Raw genomic sequence first — 17086 nt, 5'->3', positions numbered from 1 at the left:
GTGCACACAGTGTAATGGCTTAAGAACAAGGTGCCCATGATATCCCTGTGGGAAAATGTGAAGCTGCTGGTCAAGAGGGCTTCTTAGGACAGCAAAAGTATCAATAGGGATACCAGAGATCCTTAAGGATTTCTCACCTAAGACTCTGATCGAGAAAATAGGGATCCAGAACCCAAAAGTCTCGACAGAAGACTGGAGAGTGATCAACCGGAAGGGTGTACTGGAAGAGTGAACCCTGGTGGTGGAGGTCAGAGAGAAGTCCCCTTAAACATGAGACAGCTTTTAGGGTTTTCGCAGATCACCTTCAGGGTTATCAAAGAGCTCAAAGGCAATGACGGCAGCATGACGGAGACTGGAGGTGCTGCAGATTAATCTGCAGCACAGTAATGGGGTCCTCTGCTGCCTTGAGCCGCTGCCCGGGGAGGCTGGAAGTGGACATGGCCCTGATACAAGAACACATATAAAGGGGGCTATCGGGCCTCGGTGGCACTGGAGGTAAGCTGATTTACTTTAGGAATCTAAGAAACTCCAGAACATGCATCTATGTAAGAAATGGAACTTCTTTCATGCCAATGCTGGATTTCTGCTCTAGGGATCTAGCGACCATTACAATGCAGCAAAGAGATGAAGATATCATGAGGGACATTGTTTTGACCCCAGTATACCTTCCTTACAAAGACAGTTCTACTCTTCCCTTGGAGGTGAGGAGACAGTTAGAAGCTTACCATCGGCAAGAAGACCAACTGTTGGTGGGATTTGACGCCAAAGCCCACAACCTAGTGTGGGCAACAAGGATGCCAATAGTAGAGGTGAGTACTTTCTTGAATTTCTTTTAGCTAACAACCTGGAGGTCCTCAATAGGGGCAATGAACCTACATTCAGGAAAAACAGTAGAGAAGAAGTAATTGACATAGCTTTTGATTCCATAATGAAAGGTAGCTATGTCAAACATTGGCATGTCGGGTTAGAGCCATCCTCATCAGTCACATGTACATTAAATTCAAGGTTGAAATTGGATTCAGACAGACCATGACCCATAGGAATCCAAGGAAAACAGACTGGGGACATGTAAGAGGGACCTTGACTTAAGCTTAACAGAAATTAAAACCTTGATAAGAAATCCAGTAGTGTTTGAGGAAGTAGCAGAGGCTGTTATCTCTGCCACAGTGACCTCATATCAGAACAACTGCGCAAGCACCAAGAAGTGCGCAAATAGGAATCTGCCTTGGTGGAGTAATAACTTGGAAACGTAAATAAAACAGGTACGAAGATTGTTTAACCTTGCAAGATGTAAAGGAGAATGGGAAAAATATCATGAGGCCCTTGTCAACTACAACTTGTCAATTAGATCAGGAAATGAAGCATCCTGGAAGGCATTCTGTGAGGAAGTGGAAAGCACAGCTACTCAAGCTACACTTCACAGAATCCTCATTGGAGTACCAACCAATTCAGGAGGTACATTGAGGAAGGAAAATGGGGAATATATAAAGACAGCACATGAGGTGCTGGAACTGCTCCTCAAAACCCACTTTCCTCTGTTGGACAACACAGACCAGAATGTGATCCCGGAGATAAAATGTTTCTCAAGCACTCGAAGAGAGGACTGGGAATTGGCCAAGAAGTGTGTGGACTTCAATAAACTCCAGTGGGCGGTGGGAACATTCCAACCGTTGAAGTCACCTGGCCTATATCTAATCTTTCCAGCTCTCTTGCAACAAGAAAGAGAGAGTCTCATAAGTGTCCCATGCTGGTTATTCAGGCTTAGCCTAGCAGTAAGAATCATTACCAATGCTTGGAGGGAAGTGAAGGCTGTCTTCATTCCAAAACTAGGGAGAATTGATCATACCAAGGCCAAGGATCTAGGACCAAGCAGTTTTTCCTCCTTCATTCTCAAGACACAGGAAAAACTGGTTAATGTAAACGTTGGGGAGAGGAGGCTAGTTAGGGCCCTCTAATTTCAAACCAGCACCCATATCAACCAGGTAAATCATGGGAGGCAGCTCTCCATCAGCTCGTTGGGAGTTGGAATAGCTCTCTGCATCTTCCTGGATATCGAAGTAGCCTTCAGTAACACGACCTTCGATTCCATGATAAGGGCAGCAGAGGTGCATGACCTAGGGACCAATGTATGTAGGTGGACCATGGCCATGCTTAGTGAAGGAAGATAGAGAATACCATGATGAATGGAATGGTGGTAATTAGCATCACTAGAGTCGGCCAACAAGGAGTAGTTCTGTCCCCTTTACTGTGGAATCTAGTGGTGAACGAACTCATTGAGGAACTAGATTTCAAACAATGCTTTTGTCAAGGATATGCAGATGACCTTGTCATGGTATTACTTGGCAAATTTGCTGACACAGTTAGAAATATGGCACAAGCAGAATTGGATATTGTGAAAGACTGGTGCATTAAACAGGATCTAAGGGTTAATCCTAAGAAGACTGTTGTGGTGCAATTTACAAAGAGGCGTATCCAACACTCAAGTTGGAATCTGAAGCTCTTCAATGAAACTCTGCCTGTGAAGGGGATAGTGAAATATCTAGGGGTAACTTTAAATGAGAAACTAACATGGACCTCTCTCATTCCGATCATCTGCTCCAAGGCGAAAAGTACTCTAGTGATTACTAGAAGCGCTTGTGGTAATAACTGTGGCCTAAGCCCCAGGCAGCAGCTGGGGCATACAGACTAAAAACTGGTAAAAACTGGGTCTCATCGGGATATCCAGAATCACATACTAAGATAGTGAGTGAGGGAAATATACGAATGGCTGGGGAAATCCGAGCCGACTCTGTAGTAACTCCCAACTTCTTCAGCAAGCCTTACAATATAATAATTGGAAGCAAGGAGCGGTGGGAAAAACAGTTAGACACAGTAAAGGGGACATTGTTTGGTTCACTGAAGGGTCGAAATCAGACCTAGGCGTTGGGGCAGAGATGTATGGGGTTCAGCCAAGACTGAAGGGCATCTTTTCTCTAGGAAAACTGGCCTCGGTATTCCAAGCTGAAATTACTGCAGTCAGGGCACGTGTGGAGCAGAATATGCGTAGGTGCTACAACGACTGTAAAGTCTACATCTATTCAGATAGTCAGCAGCCCTGAAACACTGGCAGCTCCTGCAAGGAGATCTAAGATTGTTGCAGAATGCCACAGGGCTCTGGTGGAGCTAGGGGAAGCAATAGGGTAAACCTTGTGTGGGTCCCTGGCCACTCCGGGATCTGTGGCAATGAACAAGACGACAGATTGGCCAGGATGGAGGCAACGACTTCATTTATTTGGCCGGAACCTGTCCTGACGATCACCAAGGCTGTGTTCAAACGAGAACTACGGAACTGGCCTAGGAAACCGCATGTAGAATTCTGGACCAAGGTCCATAAACAAAAACACGGTAATATAATGATACCCAAGCCACGATTTAGAAGAAGCTGTGTTCAAGCCTGGGACTGAACAGGAAAGAGATCAAACTCATGACTGGACTGATGACCAGCCATGGGAATTTCAAAAAACACCTAAACACAATGGGTGTAATGGAAGAAAGCCGTTAATGTAGGATATGTGATGAGGGTGAAGAAACTGCATCACACCTAATCTTCAAATGCATGGCATTGGAGAGCAAAAGACACAGAATCTTCGCGAAAGCTAGACCTGTGGAAGTTGTGTTTAAAAAATATCTGGTAATGGGACTACTTGCATTATTTAAGGGCACTGGTTGACTTAACTAGATATACAGTGAACTATACCGCACAATGAACTCGGCCTCAGTGCGGGCAATGGCGCATTAGACGTAAGCTGTTTTAGCTTCCCTGTCAAAATCAAATCAAATCGGATCTGACCACTAATGAGTAATATCATCATTCTTATGAAAGACATTATTACTATTATCAGTAAGTCATCGCATTCATCAGTTACATCATTACCCACATCAATGACATAACTTGACAAGAACCATTCCTCTTCTGCGCCACATCCAGCCAATCGAAATCCAAGACAGCAGGTTCACCCCCCTGCTGCTAGCGGTAAATTTTATAAAATTCAAGATAGCGGAACTAACCAGCTTTTTGTAGCCCCTACCCTCTATTGTAATCACAGCCTAGTATTTTAGCTGTCATTAAAATCAAACAACCAGTCACAATGTAGCCCACAGCCACCTTCTCGACCATGCTCAAAACTATTCTAATTTTTCCACCACGTTCAAAAATGCCCGAGTGAGTTGAATTATTTGTCCAAAAATTTATTTTGCAGTATTTTCACATCTAAAAATACTTCAGCAAAACAGACATACATACACAACCTCACAAAATTATTTAATCCCATTTGACTTACGTAAACTTATATGAAAAAAACATGGTCTACTATGTTTTCATACCTGACTGAAAAATTTTTTATGGACTGTCTATCCCAGTGGTCGGTCAAATGCGGCCTGCTGGCCGCATGCGACTCAAATGATGCATTCGTGCGGCCCGTGGTTCTCGCAGTGGTTTATCGTAACAAGGGAGATGGAAGAACATTTACGCTCGGGCACGTTTACGTTGAGTACTTTTTTCGGGAAACGTCTTGCAACAGCGCTAGCGATGACGAAACATTAGCACTGCTCTCACAGACTCCACGGCATTAATTCAGTTAAGGTACTGGAGCGAAGAACGTACACCGTCTGGTCACATTAAGGTGACACCTGTCAACGGTGTTAACAACCACATTTTGCAGAATGGACTACTGTGAGACGTGCAGGAAGGTAACTGCAGGAATGTCGAGCGATGCCTATTCTACTGCCATGCCCACCTGCGCTATGAGTCTGGTGGGCAGGGGAGTACGGAAACCTATTCCTGGCGCTCTTTGAGCTATGGACGTACACTGCAAGTTGTGCGACACATTGAATCGTCCTGCTGCTGGATGTCATCGTATCGAGAAAAACCAAATTGCATCTTGTGGTGGACATGGTTCTCCAGGATAGATGCGTAGTTGTATTGATCCACTGTACATTCCAAAATGACGAGATCACCAAGTGAGTGACGCAGAAAATTTCAACAGACTGTGACGCTCTCTCCTACGGGCTGGACCCTTCAGACGACTGTGTTGCAGTGTGTTCGCTTTCAGACGTTCCACACCGTACAGTCCAAAGGCCATCTGTCTGATTGAGGATAAAACGTGATTCATCTGGAAAGGCTGGCTGTAGTAGCCGAGCGGTTCTAGGCGTTTCAGTCCGGAACCACGCTGCTGCTACGGTCGCAGGTTCGAATCCTGCCTCGGGCATGGATGTGTGTGATATCCATAGGGTAGTTAGGTTTAAGTAGTTCTAAGTCTAGGGGACTGATGACCTCAGATGTTAAGTCCCATAGTGCTCAGAGCCATCTGGAAAGGTCGCCTCCAGCTACTCAGTGGACGAGAAGCTGCGGCATTAGCATGCTAATTCCCAGCTTCTTTGCCGATTAAAAGCAGCCAGAATGCGTGTATCATCCAGGCATCTGCAGCGTTGGGCAATTACAGCAACGTTCTTCAAACATAGTGATGTGGATTGAATAGGATAAGATATTGCTAAATTCAAGAACTAGGGAAAATATTGGTAGGCGTACTTCTGATGTGATCATTAGCGATCTGCCGGAGGGAAGGTTTCTACATGGTAACTCGCCAAAGAAATTACTGACATTAAAATTGTTGCGTTTTACTATTTTACTTGGTGTAGGAGTGTAATTTTGTTTACTGCAACAAAATATATTTTGAAAAGATTTGTAGTGTGCTTTGTTTACTCATTATTGCGACTTATGATCCATGTAAACTTGAACTTCCGAAAAGACATCCTTGTAAATGTGGTCCAGTCCCCCTTACGCATGTAGCAACTAACAGCTAGATTCAAAATCTTCATCTTACGTTAAGAGCTTCTTAAGAGCATAATTTCCCTGCTCAGTGACGAAACACAATTCTTACATAGAGAATGATATTTTAAGACGTGCTTAATTGTAATACACGTTGGTGAATTTGGCCGTGAACTAATAAATGCTTTCCAGCTACCTCAGGAGCAGAGGGTGAGTAGCGAGGTCATTGCTCGGTTCCATGATGTGCGCAAAGGAAATGTTTTCATTTGTCTTCCAGTGCTGAGAACTCACGGACATATGTGTCTCGTACCGATCAGCTACTGTGGTGTACAATGCAAACGGGGGTAACACGGATTCGTATTTGCGCATTATGCAGACAGTCATCATCAGCAGTGGCACATATTCGTAGTAACCAATATTAAATTAAATTAAAGCTACTGTAATATAACACAATGAGCAGAAGAAATATTTATCAAATATCTGTGACAGTGTTTCATGTTGCATAATACACTGACGGAAAAATTGCAACACCAGAAAACAATTAACGCAGAGTAATGACATTTTGGGAATACATTTGTCTAAGTAACATACGAGGGCTATCCACAAAGTACATTACGTTTTGTGATTAAAAATAAATAAAGTATTGGGAATTTTTTTTTATTATATACCTTTTTTATTATATACCTTCAACCACGTAATGACTATCTTTTGGGACAGAAAATGTGTGATTTTTGTGGATTTCCTGGAAAGAGGCACTACAATAAACTCTTAAAGGTATTGCCAAACTCTGCACAACCTCAGAAGAGCAATACAAAACAAGCGCAGGGGAAACTTGGGCTCAAAGATCTTACTGATTCACGACAACGCCCGGGCCCACACGGCAAATGCCACTCGTGAAGTTCTCGAATCTTTTAAGTGGGAGTTGTTTCCTCATCCGCCGTACAATCCCGGCCTGGCACCGAGCGACTTCCACTTATTCCCAGCAATGAAGAAGTGGTTGGCTATGCAGCGTTTTGATGACGACGCACAGTTTCAAGAAGAGGTAACCACATGATTGAAGGCGCAGGCGGCCGAATTTTACGACGAAGGAATTTCCAAGCTCATCCCACGCTACGATAAGTGCCTTAATTTAAATGGCAACTATGTAGAAAAGTAGTATTTAAGTGTGGCTTTCATCTGTATATAATAAAAAAAATTCCAATACTTTATTTATTTTTAATTCCAAAACGTAATGTACTTTGTGGATAGCCCTCTTATTATCGAAGTGATTAACATTGAAGTTCACCGGTTAATGTAAGCGTGGGTTTAGCTATTGCAAATGTGAAGTTCTGGTATATTAATAACAAGTGTAACCGCCAGGCGGTTAAATGCAAACATGCAGACGTGCATCCATTATGCTGTATAGTTGCCGCATGTCAGTTTGTGCGATGTAGTTCCATGCCTGTTCACTTGGTTGGTCAATACAGGGGCAGTTAAAATGGTTCAAATGGCTCTGAGCACTAAGAGACTTAACATCTGAGGTCATCAGTCCCCTACAACTTAGAACTACTTAAACCTAACTAACCTAAAGACATCACACAACACCCAGCCATCACGAGGCTGAGAAAATCCCCGACCCCGCCGGGAATCGAACCCGGGAACCCGGGCGTGGGAAGCGAGAACGCTACCGCACGGCCCCGAGATGTGGGCCAGGGGCAGTTGATACTGGTTGCAGATGACGCTGAAGTTTTCATCCGACGACGTCCAATGTGTGCTCGATTGGACTCAGATCTGGTGATCGTGCGGGCCAAGTCAATGAATCGGCAGTGTGGAGCATGTTAGGTTACAACAGCGGTATGTGGGCGAGCGTTAACCTATCGGACAGCAGCCTCTGTAATGCTATTCTTGAATGGCAGCCCAACTACTCGAATCATCAAACTGACATACAATACAAGTCGTGACGCTTGTGATAACCACGAGAGTGCTCCTTCTCTCATACGACATAGCACCCCAGACCAAAAGTCCAGGTGTAAGTCCAGTATGTCTAACACATAGACAGGTTAGTTGCAGGCATTCAACTGGTCTCCCTCTAACCAATGCAAGGCCATCAGTGGGACTATGGCTGAACCAGATTTCATCAGAAAACACAGCAGGCTTACAGTCTGCTCTCCAATGTGCTCTCACTTAACACCACTGCTGTCGCAAATGGCGGCGGTTTAGGGTCAGTGGGTTGCACGCTACAGGGCGTCAGGCAGGAAGCTGTCTTTGAAGCAACTGATTTGTAACTGTTATGCCTGTCATTGGGGTACCAACTGCTGCTGAAATTGCTGCTTCAGATGCAATACAATGCACCAGAGCCATAAGCTGAACACGATGGTATTCCCTCTCGGAATATCTGACTGTCTGGGAAATAGCAAATGAGCCCCTCCCTTCATCAAAGACCTCCACAATTGGTGTATCATGTTCCAAGGGACTGTTAATGTGGGTATCATATGTCATATCTTGACGTATCCCGAGAGGAAGTAGTCAAAGCAAGTATGGTCTGACGAATTCGCTGGCCAATGTAATGGAGGTGTGAGGCCAGCATCACGGTCAAGAGTCGTAATTTCTAACCCCTTCATTGATTTTGATCGTTGTCGGTATTTGCTTCTATACCTTGGTTTCTGCTGTACTACGCGTGAATATGATTTTTCGCCCTATTCATGTCCTTCCTGTGTTTTGTGTAGTCACTACTGTACTAGGAAAGTGTTTGGACCACGAAATGCTACGTGATTTTCCATCGCCTAGGTGTACTCTGTTTCTCCCGAAGGTTGTACGTAAACGGTGAGGCAATGTCATGGAGAACAACCTTTATTGCAGACAAAATATTCGCTCATGCTTCCTGGCGACATTATGCACCTATTTGACTGGTTAGGCCCCATTACAGTGAGAGAGCATAGGCACTCCGTTGTATGTGAGTGCCTTGTGTGTTGTCTATAAGCCGGCCGCTGTGGCCGAGTGGTTCTCGGCGCTTCAGTCCGGAACCACGCTACTGCTACGGTCGCAGGTTCGACTCCTGGTCATGGATGTGTCTGGTGTCTTTAATTTACTTAGGTTTAAGTAGTTCTAAGTCTGGGGGACTGATGACCTCAGATGTTAAGTCCCACAGTGCTCAGAGACATTTGAACCGTTTGTAGTCTATAATCTAGTCATCTGCTGTGTATGAAAGGGGAAGGCTTAATTAAAGATACTGATTTACATTTAAAATATCTGTCTCCACTTAGGCCGCAGCTCGTGGTCGTGCGGTAGCGTTCTCGCTTCCCGCGCCCGGGTTCCCGGGCTCTATTCCTGGCGGGGTCAGGCATTTTCTCTGCCTCGTGATGACTAGGTGTTGTGTGATGTCCTTAGGTTAGTTAGGTTCAAGTAGTTCTAAGTTCTAGGGGATTGATGACCATAGATGTTAAGTCCCATAGTGCTCAGAGCCATTTGAACCATTTTTTGTCTCCACTTATAGACACACATTCTTAAGATCTTCTTGCTGAAAATGGTTCTATGAATTTACTAGTGTACGTAGCGTGCAGCACTCCTGATTAGCAGGCCCACAAGTCGCCAAACTGGCGTTCAGCAGAAATACTTCCACCAGGCCGTTGATCCACTCGGAAATATTACATTCAATGGGCTGTGTATTAACAATATTTCCTCGTAAAACCCTATAATTCGATTTACGAAGCATTACGTTTGATGATAGTGATCTGTGTTGCGTTTCACGGTCGAACATGTAATTTGTAATGTAGATACAAACGCTGATAAACAAGAATTTTTGAAGCCAAGATTGCTTGTTGAAATACTTTTATTCCCTGATGATCGGTTTTCACAGGGTCTAGCTATCATCTTCGGTTCATCTGGAAATAATATTCCAGTGCATGAATCACACAACCGTCATGAGAGCAAGTCTATTTATTAAAAAGAGGCTCCATCTTAGCTTATCAAGTACATAAAGCAGAGCTGCTGTTTTACGCACTGATGAGCCGGAACATTATGCCCACCTATCGCCGGTATGTCCACCCTCGGCACGGATAACCGAGGCGACGCGTAGTGGAATGGAAGCAATGACGCCTTGGTAGGGCGCCACAGGGAGCTGGCACGACACCTGCACACATTTTTTTTGGTCATCAGTCTTCTGACTGGTTTGATGCGGCCCGCCACGAATTCCTTTCCTGTGCTAACCTTTTCATCTCAAAGTAGCACTTGCTGCCTACGTCCTCAGTTATTTCCTGGATGTATTTCAATCTCTGTTTTCCTGTACAGCTTTTTCCATCTACCAAAAGAAAAAAAAATGATTCAAATGGCTCTGAGCACTTTGGGACTTAACATCTGAGGTCATAATTCCCCTTGAACTTAGAACTACTTAAACCAAACTTACCTAAGAACATCACATACATCGATCCCCGAGGCAGGATTCAAACCTGCAACCGTAGCAGCAGCACGGTTCCGGACTGAAGCGCCTAGAACCGCTCGGCCACCGGGGCCGGCGCCGAGTCTCCGGACCATCACAATCTGCCCTTGGTGAAACACTGACATATCGCGCTACTTCCCCATTATACACACGGACAGCATGCTCACTGATCCTACATGCACCTTGTGTGTGTCTGATCAACAGTCATTCCTAGCCTAGTGATGCTATTATCGTCTGGACGTGCTTATACCGACAGTAGGTCGGTAGTCTTAATGTTTTGGCTGATGAGTGTAGATGGAGTGTGCTCTTCTCATTATGGTTGCCCGAATCATGCACAGTAATGTTATTTCCAGAACATCCGAAGATGACAACAAGATTCTGTCAAAACATGTCATTGAGGAAATAAAAATATTTCAACATGCAATCATGGCTGCAAAAATTCTTATTTATCTAGTAATATCACATCGCACCCAGCAATATGTGCAACTTACAGTGTAGATGAAAACAGTCTGCATAAAAATGCCGTAGTGCTGGATCCTTTATATCAATCCTTCTGATTACATTTCTTGTTTATTATAGTTAGGGAGAAGAATTTTTATAGTAACTGGCAGGTACTGGTGGTGTGACACCAGTCCAGATACGAAACACTCCCGTTAGACAATGCTTCTGCTTTATTTAGCTGCTAGCCTTCTGCCATCAGCTTTAATCAAATACATGTTCGACACACACATAGACCCCTCTTGTTCCCCCTCTCTTATCCCACCACTTCATCCCTCTATCTGTCCATTCCAGCCACCTCTCTATCTGTCTATTTTCTCCTCCCCACTTTGTCTCCTCATCTTCTTCTCCCCCTCTCTTTGCCCGTTTCCTCCACCCTTTCTCTCTCTGATCATAAATTCCTCCCCCATCTCTCTGATATCATCCTGCCTCCTCTTGTTCCCTCTTTGCCTCCCATTCTTCCTTTCATCCTTTCCACCACTACACTTTTCACTTGTATCTCTGTCTCCTCCCATCTATCAATTTCCTCATTTCCCTTATTATGTCCATGTGCTCATCTATCCACCTCAACCTGTCTCCAGCTGTGTTCACTGGAACATATGGCCCCTGCAATACAGTTCAGTAAAGCAGGCTGATATTGCTCCCACAATGCACCTGCCATACTGAGCACACTACGCATCAGGCGACTGAAAGCCATTTATTTGCCCCTGACAAACAGACTGCCCTGCAAAGGAGGTTGATTTGAGAGGCCGATACTGGTCCTACACAACATGCTCTCATCCATGACAGCCTATACACCAGCGACCATAAAAACATGTTTTTTCTCATATCTCTAGTCCTATTTAAACTAGGCCTGCTGTTGCTGTGGCAAATTTGGTTGAAATCTGTCCAAGTGTTTGGGAGGAGAGCCAAGACGGATACTACTCCCACGACATGCTTTCAAGCTGGACAGGGGCTTGAAGACCATTTATTTGTCCCCGATATACATCATTGTACAGGTGCTGGATATCAGTTTGTGAGATGGAGTTCCATGCATGTTGCACTTGGTTGTTCGATGTTGTTGTTGTTGTTGTTGTGGTCTTCAGTCCTGAGACTGGTTTGATGCAGCTCTCCACGCTACTCTATCCTGTGCAAGCTTCTTCATCTCCCTGTACCTACTGCAGCCTACATCCTTCTGAATCTGCTTAGTGTATTCATCTCTTGGTCTCCCTCTACGATTTTTACCCTCCACACTGCCCTCCAATACTAAATTGGTGATCCCTCGATGTCTCAGAACTTGTCCTACCAACCGATCCCTTCTTCTGGTCAAGTTGTGCCACAAGCTCCTCTTCTCCCCAATTCTATTCAATACCTCCTCATTAGTTATGTGATCTACCCATCTAATCTTAAGCATACTTCTGTAGCACCACATTTCGAAAGCTTCAATTCTCTTCTTGTCTAAACTATTTATCGTCCACGTTTCACTGCCATAAATGGCTACACTCAATACAAATACTTTCAGAAACGGCTTCCTGACATTTAAATCTATACTCGATGTTAACAAAGTTTTCTTCTTCAGAAACGCTTTCCTTGCCATTGCCAGTCTACATTTTATATCCTCTGTACTTCGACCATCATCAGTTATTTTGCTCCCCAAATAGCAAAACTCCTTTATTACTTTAAGTGTCTCACTTCCTAATCTAATTCCCTCAGCATCACCCGACTTAATTCGTCTACATTCCATTATCCTCGTTTTGCTTTTGTAGATGTTCATCTTATATCCTCCTTTGAAGACACTGTCCATTCCGTTCATCTGCTCTCCCAAGTCCTTTGCTGTCTCTGACAGAATTACAATGTCATCGGCGAACCACAAAGTTTTTATTTCTTCTCCATGGATTTTAATACGTACTCCGAACTTTTCTTTTGTTTCCTTTATTGCTTGCTCAGTATACAGATTGAACAACATCGGGGAGAAGCTACAACCCTGTCTCACGCCCTTCCCAACCACTGCTTCCCTCTCATGTCCCTCAACTCCTATAACTGCCATCTGGTTCCTGTACAAATTGTAAATAGCCTTTCGCTCCCTGTATTTTACACCTGCCACCTTCAGAATTTTAAAGAGTGTGTTCCAATCAACATTGTCAAAAGCTTTCTCTAAGTCTAATGCTAGAAACGTAGGTTTGCCTTTCCTTAATCTTTCTTCTAACATAAGTAGTAGGGTCGGTATTGCCTCACGTGTTCCTACACTTCTGCGGAATCCAAACTGATCTTCCCCGAGGTCGGCTTCTACCAGTTTTTCCATTCATCTGTAAAGAATTCGCGTTATTATTTTGCAGCTGTGACTTATTAAACTGATAGTTCGGTAATTTTCACATCTGTGAACACCTGCTTTCTTTGGGATTGGAATTATTATATTCTTCTTGAAGTCTGAGGGTATTTCACCTGTCTCATACATCTTGCTCACCAGATGGTAGTGTTTTGTCAGGACTGGCTCTCTCAAGGCTGTCAGTAGTTCTAATGGAATGTTGTCTGCTCAGGGGCCTTGTTTCGAGTCGGTTCTTGTTGTTCGATACATGGACGGTTAATGCTGTTCGTGGAGGATGATGTTGTTGTCCGATAAACTCACAAATGTTCTCGAATGGAGACAGATCTGGTGAACGAGCAGGCAAAGGATGCCTGTCGACACCCTGTAGAGTACAGCGGTTTGTGGGCGAGAGTTTGGGAAACACCCCTAGGAATGCTGTTCATGACTGGCAGCACAACAGATCGAATCACCAGGCTGACCTTCAAATTTACAGCCAGGGTGAGAACGAGAGTGCTCCTGTTGTCATACGAAATCGCATACCAGTCCATAGCTCCAGGTGTAGGTCCAATGTGTCTAGCATGCAGACAAGTAGGGTGCAGGCACTCAATTGGTCTCCTTCTAACCAATACACGGCCAACACTGGCACCGAGGAAGATCCAGCTTTCAACGTAATGACTCCACCAAGTTGCAAAACGACGATAGTTTGGGGCCAGTGTGTTGCATGATACAGGGCGTCTGGCTTGGGGCTGTCCTTGATGTAACCGATTTGTAACAGCTCGTTTTAACACTTCCGTGCTAACTGCTGCTCATATCATTGATGCAGATACAATACGATGCTCTGGAGCCATACGCTGAACACGATGGTCTTCCTCCTCGGTAGTGCCACGTGGCCACTGGAGCCCGTTCCTCTTACAACCGTACGTCGCTGTGGCCACCGCTGCCAGAAATCATGAGTTGTGGCTACAATCCTGTCATGTCTTTCTGTAATATCTCAGAAAGTATATTCAGCTTCACATAGTCCTGTTACACGACCACGTTCGAACCTAGTGATGTGTTGATAATTGTGTCTTTGCCACTTTAAAGCCGGCCGCTGTGGCCGAGCGGTTCTAGGAGCTTCAGTCTGGAGCTGCGCGCCCGCTACGGTCGCAGGTTCGAATCCTATCTCGGACATGGAAGTTTAGTTAAGTTTAAGTAGTTCTAAGTTCTAGGGGACTGATGACCTCGGATGTTAAGTCCCATAGTGCTCAGAGCCATTTTGATTTGTCGCCTTGAAGGCTTTGTTAACTAACTTGGAGTGACCGCGTCTAAACCTCAAAGGTAACTAACGCTCACGACAGTTAAAGGGTGAATTTAGAGGAAAACTGATTTTCATCCTCATAGTGGCGCAAATAGCAGCACTCTTAAACGCCTGGCGCGAGCCTGAACTGACATCTTTCAGATGTAGAAATACGCCTACCAGCTTTCATTTACATCACAGAAATTCCTTCTTGGAGTTGTGAGTTTTTCTGTCTGTGTTTATATTTCACATCAATTATGCCTTGTTCTCCTTTCTTGTTCATCTCGAAAGATCATGATGTTACACGCCCTGGTTCGTACATCAAATTGGTCGGCCAGAATCTTAATGCGTTTTACTTGATGTGGACCTAGAGAGACAGAAATTAGATCCCTTTTGCTTGCTAGCTGTCCAGGGATTGTACGGGTTGGTCCATTGATCGTGACCGGGCCAAATATCCCACGAAATAAGCGTCAAACGAAAAAACTACAAAGAACGAATCTTGTCTAGCTTGAAGGGGGAAACCATGGCGCTATGGTTGGCCCGTTAAATGGCGCTGCCATAGGTCAAACGGATATCAACTGCGTTTTTTTAAATAGGAACCTGAATGCATTTGGCAATACGTGTGACGGCATTCCTCTCACGAGCGAGTAGTTCGTATTCCGTAATGATCGCACATTCACTGACAATGCACGGACGCATGTTGTCAGGCGTTGCCGGTGGATCACGATAGCAAATATCCTTCAACTTTTCCCACAGAAAGAAATCCGGGAACGTCACATCCGGTGAACGTGCGAGCCACGGTATGGTGCTTCGACGACCAATCCACCTGTCTTGAAATGTGCTATTCAATACCGCTTCAACCGCACGCGAGCCATGTGCCGGACATCCATCATGTTGGAAGTATATCGCCATTCTGTGATGCAGTGAAACATCTTGTAGTAACATCAGCATACATTGCACCATTTAGATTGCATCCATAAAATGGGGGTCAATTATCCTTCCCCCCCATAATGCCGCACCATACATTAACCCGCTTAGGTCGCTGAAGATCCACTTGTCGCAGCCATCGTGGATTTTCCGGTGCCCAATTGTGCATATTATGCCGGATTACGTTACCGCTGTTAGTGAATGAAGCTTCGTCGCTAAACAGAACGCGTGCAAAAAATTTGTCATCGTCCCGTAATTTCTCTTGTGCCCAGTGGCAGAACTGTACACGACGTTCAAAGTCGTCCCCACTCAATTCCTGGTGCATAGAATTATGGTACGGGTGCAATCGACGTCGATATAGCAGTCTCAACACCGACCTTTTTGAGATTCCCGATTCTCGCGCAGTTTGTCTGCTACTGATGTGCGGATTAGCCGCGACAACAGCTAAAACAGCTCCTTGGGCATCATCAATAGTGTTGCAGGTTGTGGTTGACGTTTCACATGTGACTGAACACTTCCTGTTTCCTTAAATAACGTAACCATCCGGCGAACGGTCCGGACACTTGTATGTTGTCGTCCAGGATACCGAGCAGCATACACAGCACACGCCCGTTGGGCATTTTGATCACAATAGCCATACATCAACACGATATGGACCTTTTCCGCAATTGGTAAACGGTGCATTTTAACACGGGTAATGTATCACGAAGCAAATAGCGTCCGCACTGGCGGAATGTTACGTGATACCACGTACTGATACGTTTGTGATTATTACAGCGCCATCTGTTACAAAGCGAAAAAAGTGGCCCAGCTAAACATTCATATTTCTGTAAGTACTACACGAATATGTAATGAAAATGTTGGATCAAATTAAAAAAAAAAACGCAGTTGATATAGGTTTGACCTATGGCAGCGCCATCTGGCGGGCCAACCATAGCGGCATCTGGTTTCCCCCTTCAAGCTAGACGAGTTTCATTCTTTGTAGTTTTTTCGTTTGATGCATATTTCGTGAGACATTTGGCCCGGTCACTATCAATGGACCACCCTGTATTTGCTGCTAGTCGAACTGCTAATGTACCTGGTCGCATAACATTTCTAATTGTTTCAATTAATAGTATAACTGTTGGTCACTTGACAGGACGGCTTTTGTGGTGGCTGAGAATGTGCGTTACTCACGGCTGCCAGCACCGTGAGGTCGGTGCCTTCGGCGGCGCTGTTGGCCGCGACGGCGGTGCGGGCAGCCTGCACGAGCAGCGCGGCGTGCAGTGCGCACGCGCAGCCCCAGAGCGCGGCGGCCGGCGTGCTGGGCCCCAGGCAGCGGCGGCAGCGCGACGGGCCGCGGGGGCGGTAGCCGCCGAAGCCGCGGCTCGAGTGGATGCTGGCCGCTGCCGACACGCGGGAGCAGCGCCACGCATCAGAAAAGAACGCAGCACGTCTCCGGAACATAGAGGAAGAATAGGCAGAAATTGCGGAAGCTCAGTTACACATGATCAAGTCTCGTCTGCAAAGGTAACCTGCTGGCAGCAGGAGATGTCAGCTGCAGTCCACACCTGTCTACATGAGTCCGCGAAATTGGTTGAAAGCCCATTTACAAAACAGAAAGATTGTAATTATCCAAAGAGAATTAGGGAAGACAGCAGTTGAGATGCAAGGCACGTCTACACAGAGCATTTTTCTCGGGAACCATTCGTGCCAGAGAGCTACCTTCAGTGCACTGGCATCTACTGAGGTCTATCACCAATTTCGCGGCACCAACTGAGTAAATACGAAACAAATATTTGTGTTTTTGTGGAATCTGAGTAAGTTTGGTTACTTATGGAACATTCGCTTTTGGATTACAATAGCTAAATGTATAATGTTTGTTTACAGGAGCTTATTCTA

At 45.1% G+C, this 17086-nt stretch overlaps 1 protein-coding gene across 1 annotated transcript in view; it reads right to left on the bottom strand.

Annotated features, from left to right (window-relative positions):
* LOC124788865 overlaps positions 1 to 17086 on the bottom strand; it is a 159843-nt gene that overhangs the window by 17306 nt on the left and 125451 nt on the right. The window contains exon 5 of the mRNA XM_047256148.1: positions 16382 to 16590. Coding sequence (XP_047112104.1) covers positions 16382 to 16590 — 209 coding nt within the window. The remainder of the gene's footprint in view (positions 1 to 16381; positions 16591 to 17086) is intronic.

The sequence above is a fragment of the Schistocerca piceifrons genome, chromosome 3 (genome assembly GCF_021461385.2).
Source record: "Schistocerca piceifrons isolate TAMUIC-IGC-003096 chromosome 3, iqSchPice1.1, whole genome shotgun sequence".
In the NCBI taxonomy this organism is placed as follows: Eukaryota; Metazoa; Arthropoda; class Insecta; order Orthoptera; family Acrididae; genus Schistocerca; species Schistocerca piceifrons.
Note: the sequence above shows the minus strand (reverse complement) of the source record. Positions and strands in the feature narration are given on the sequence as shown.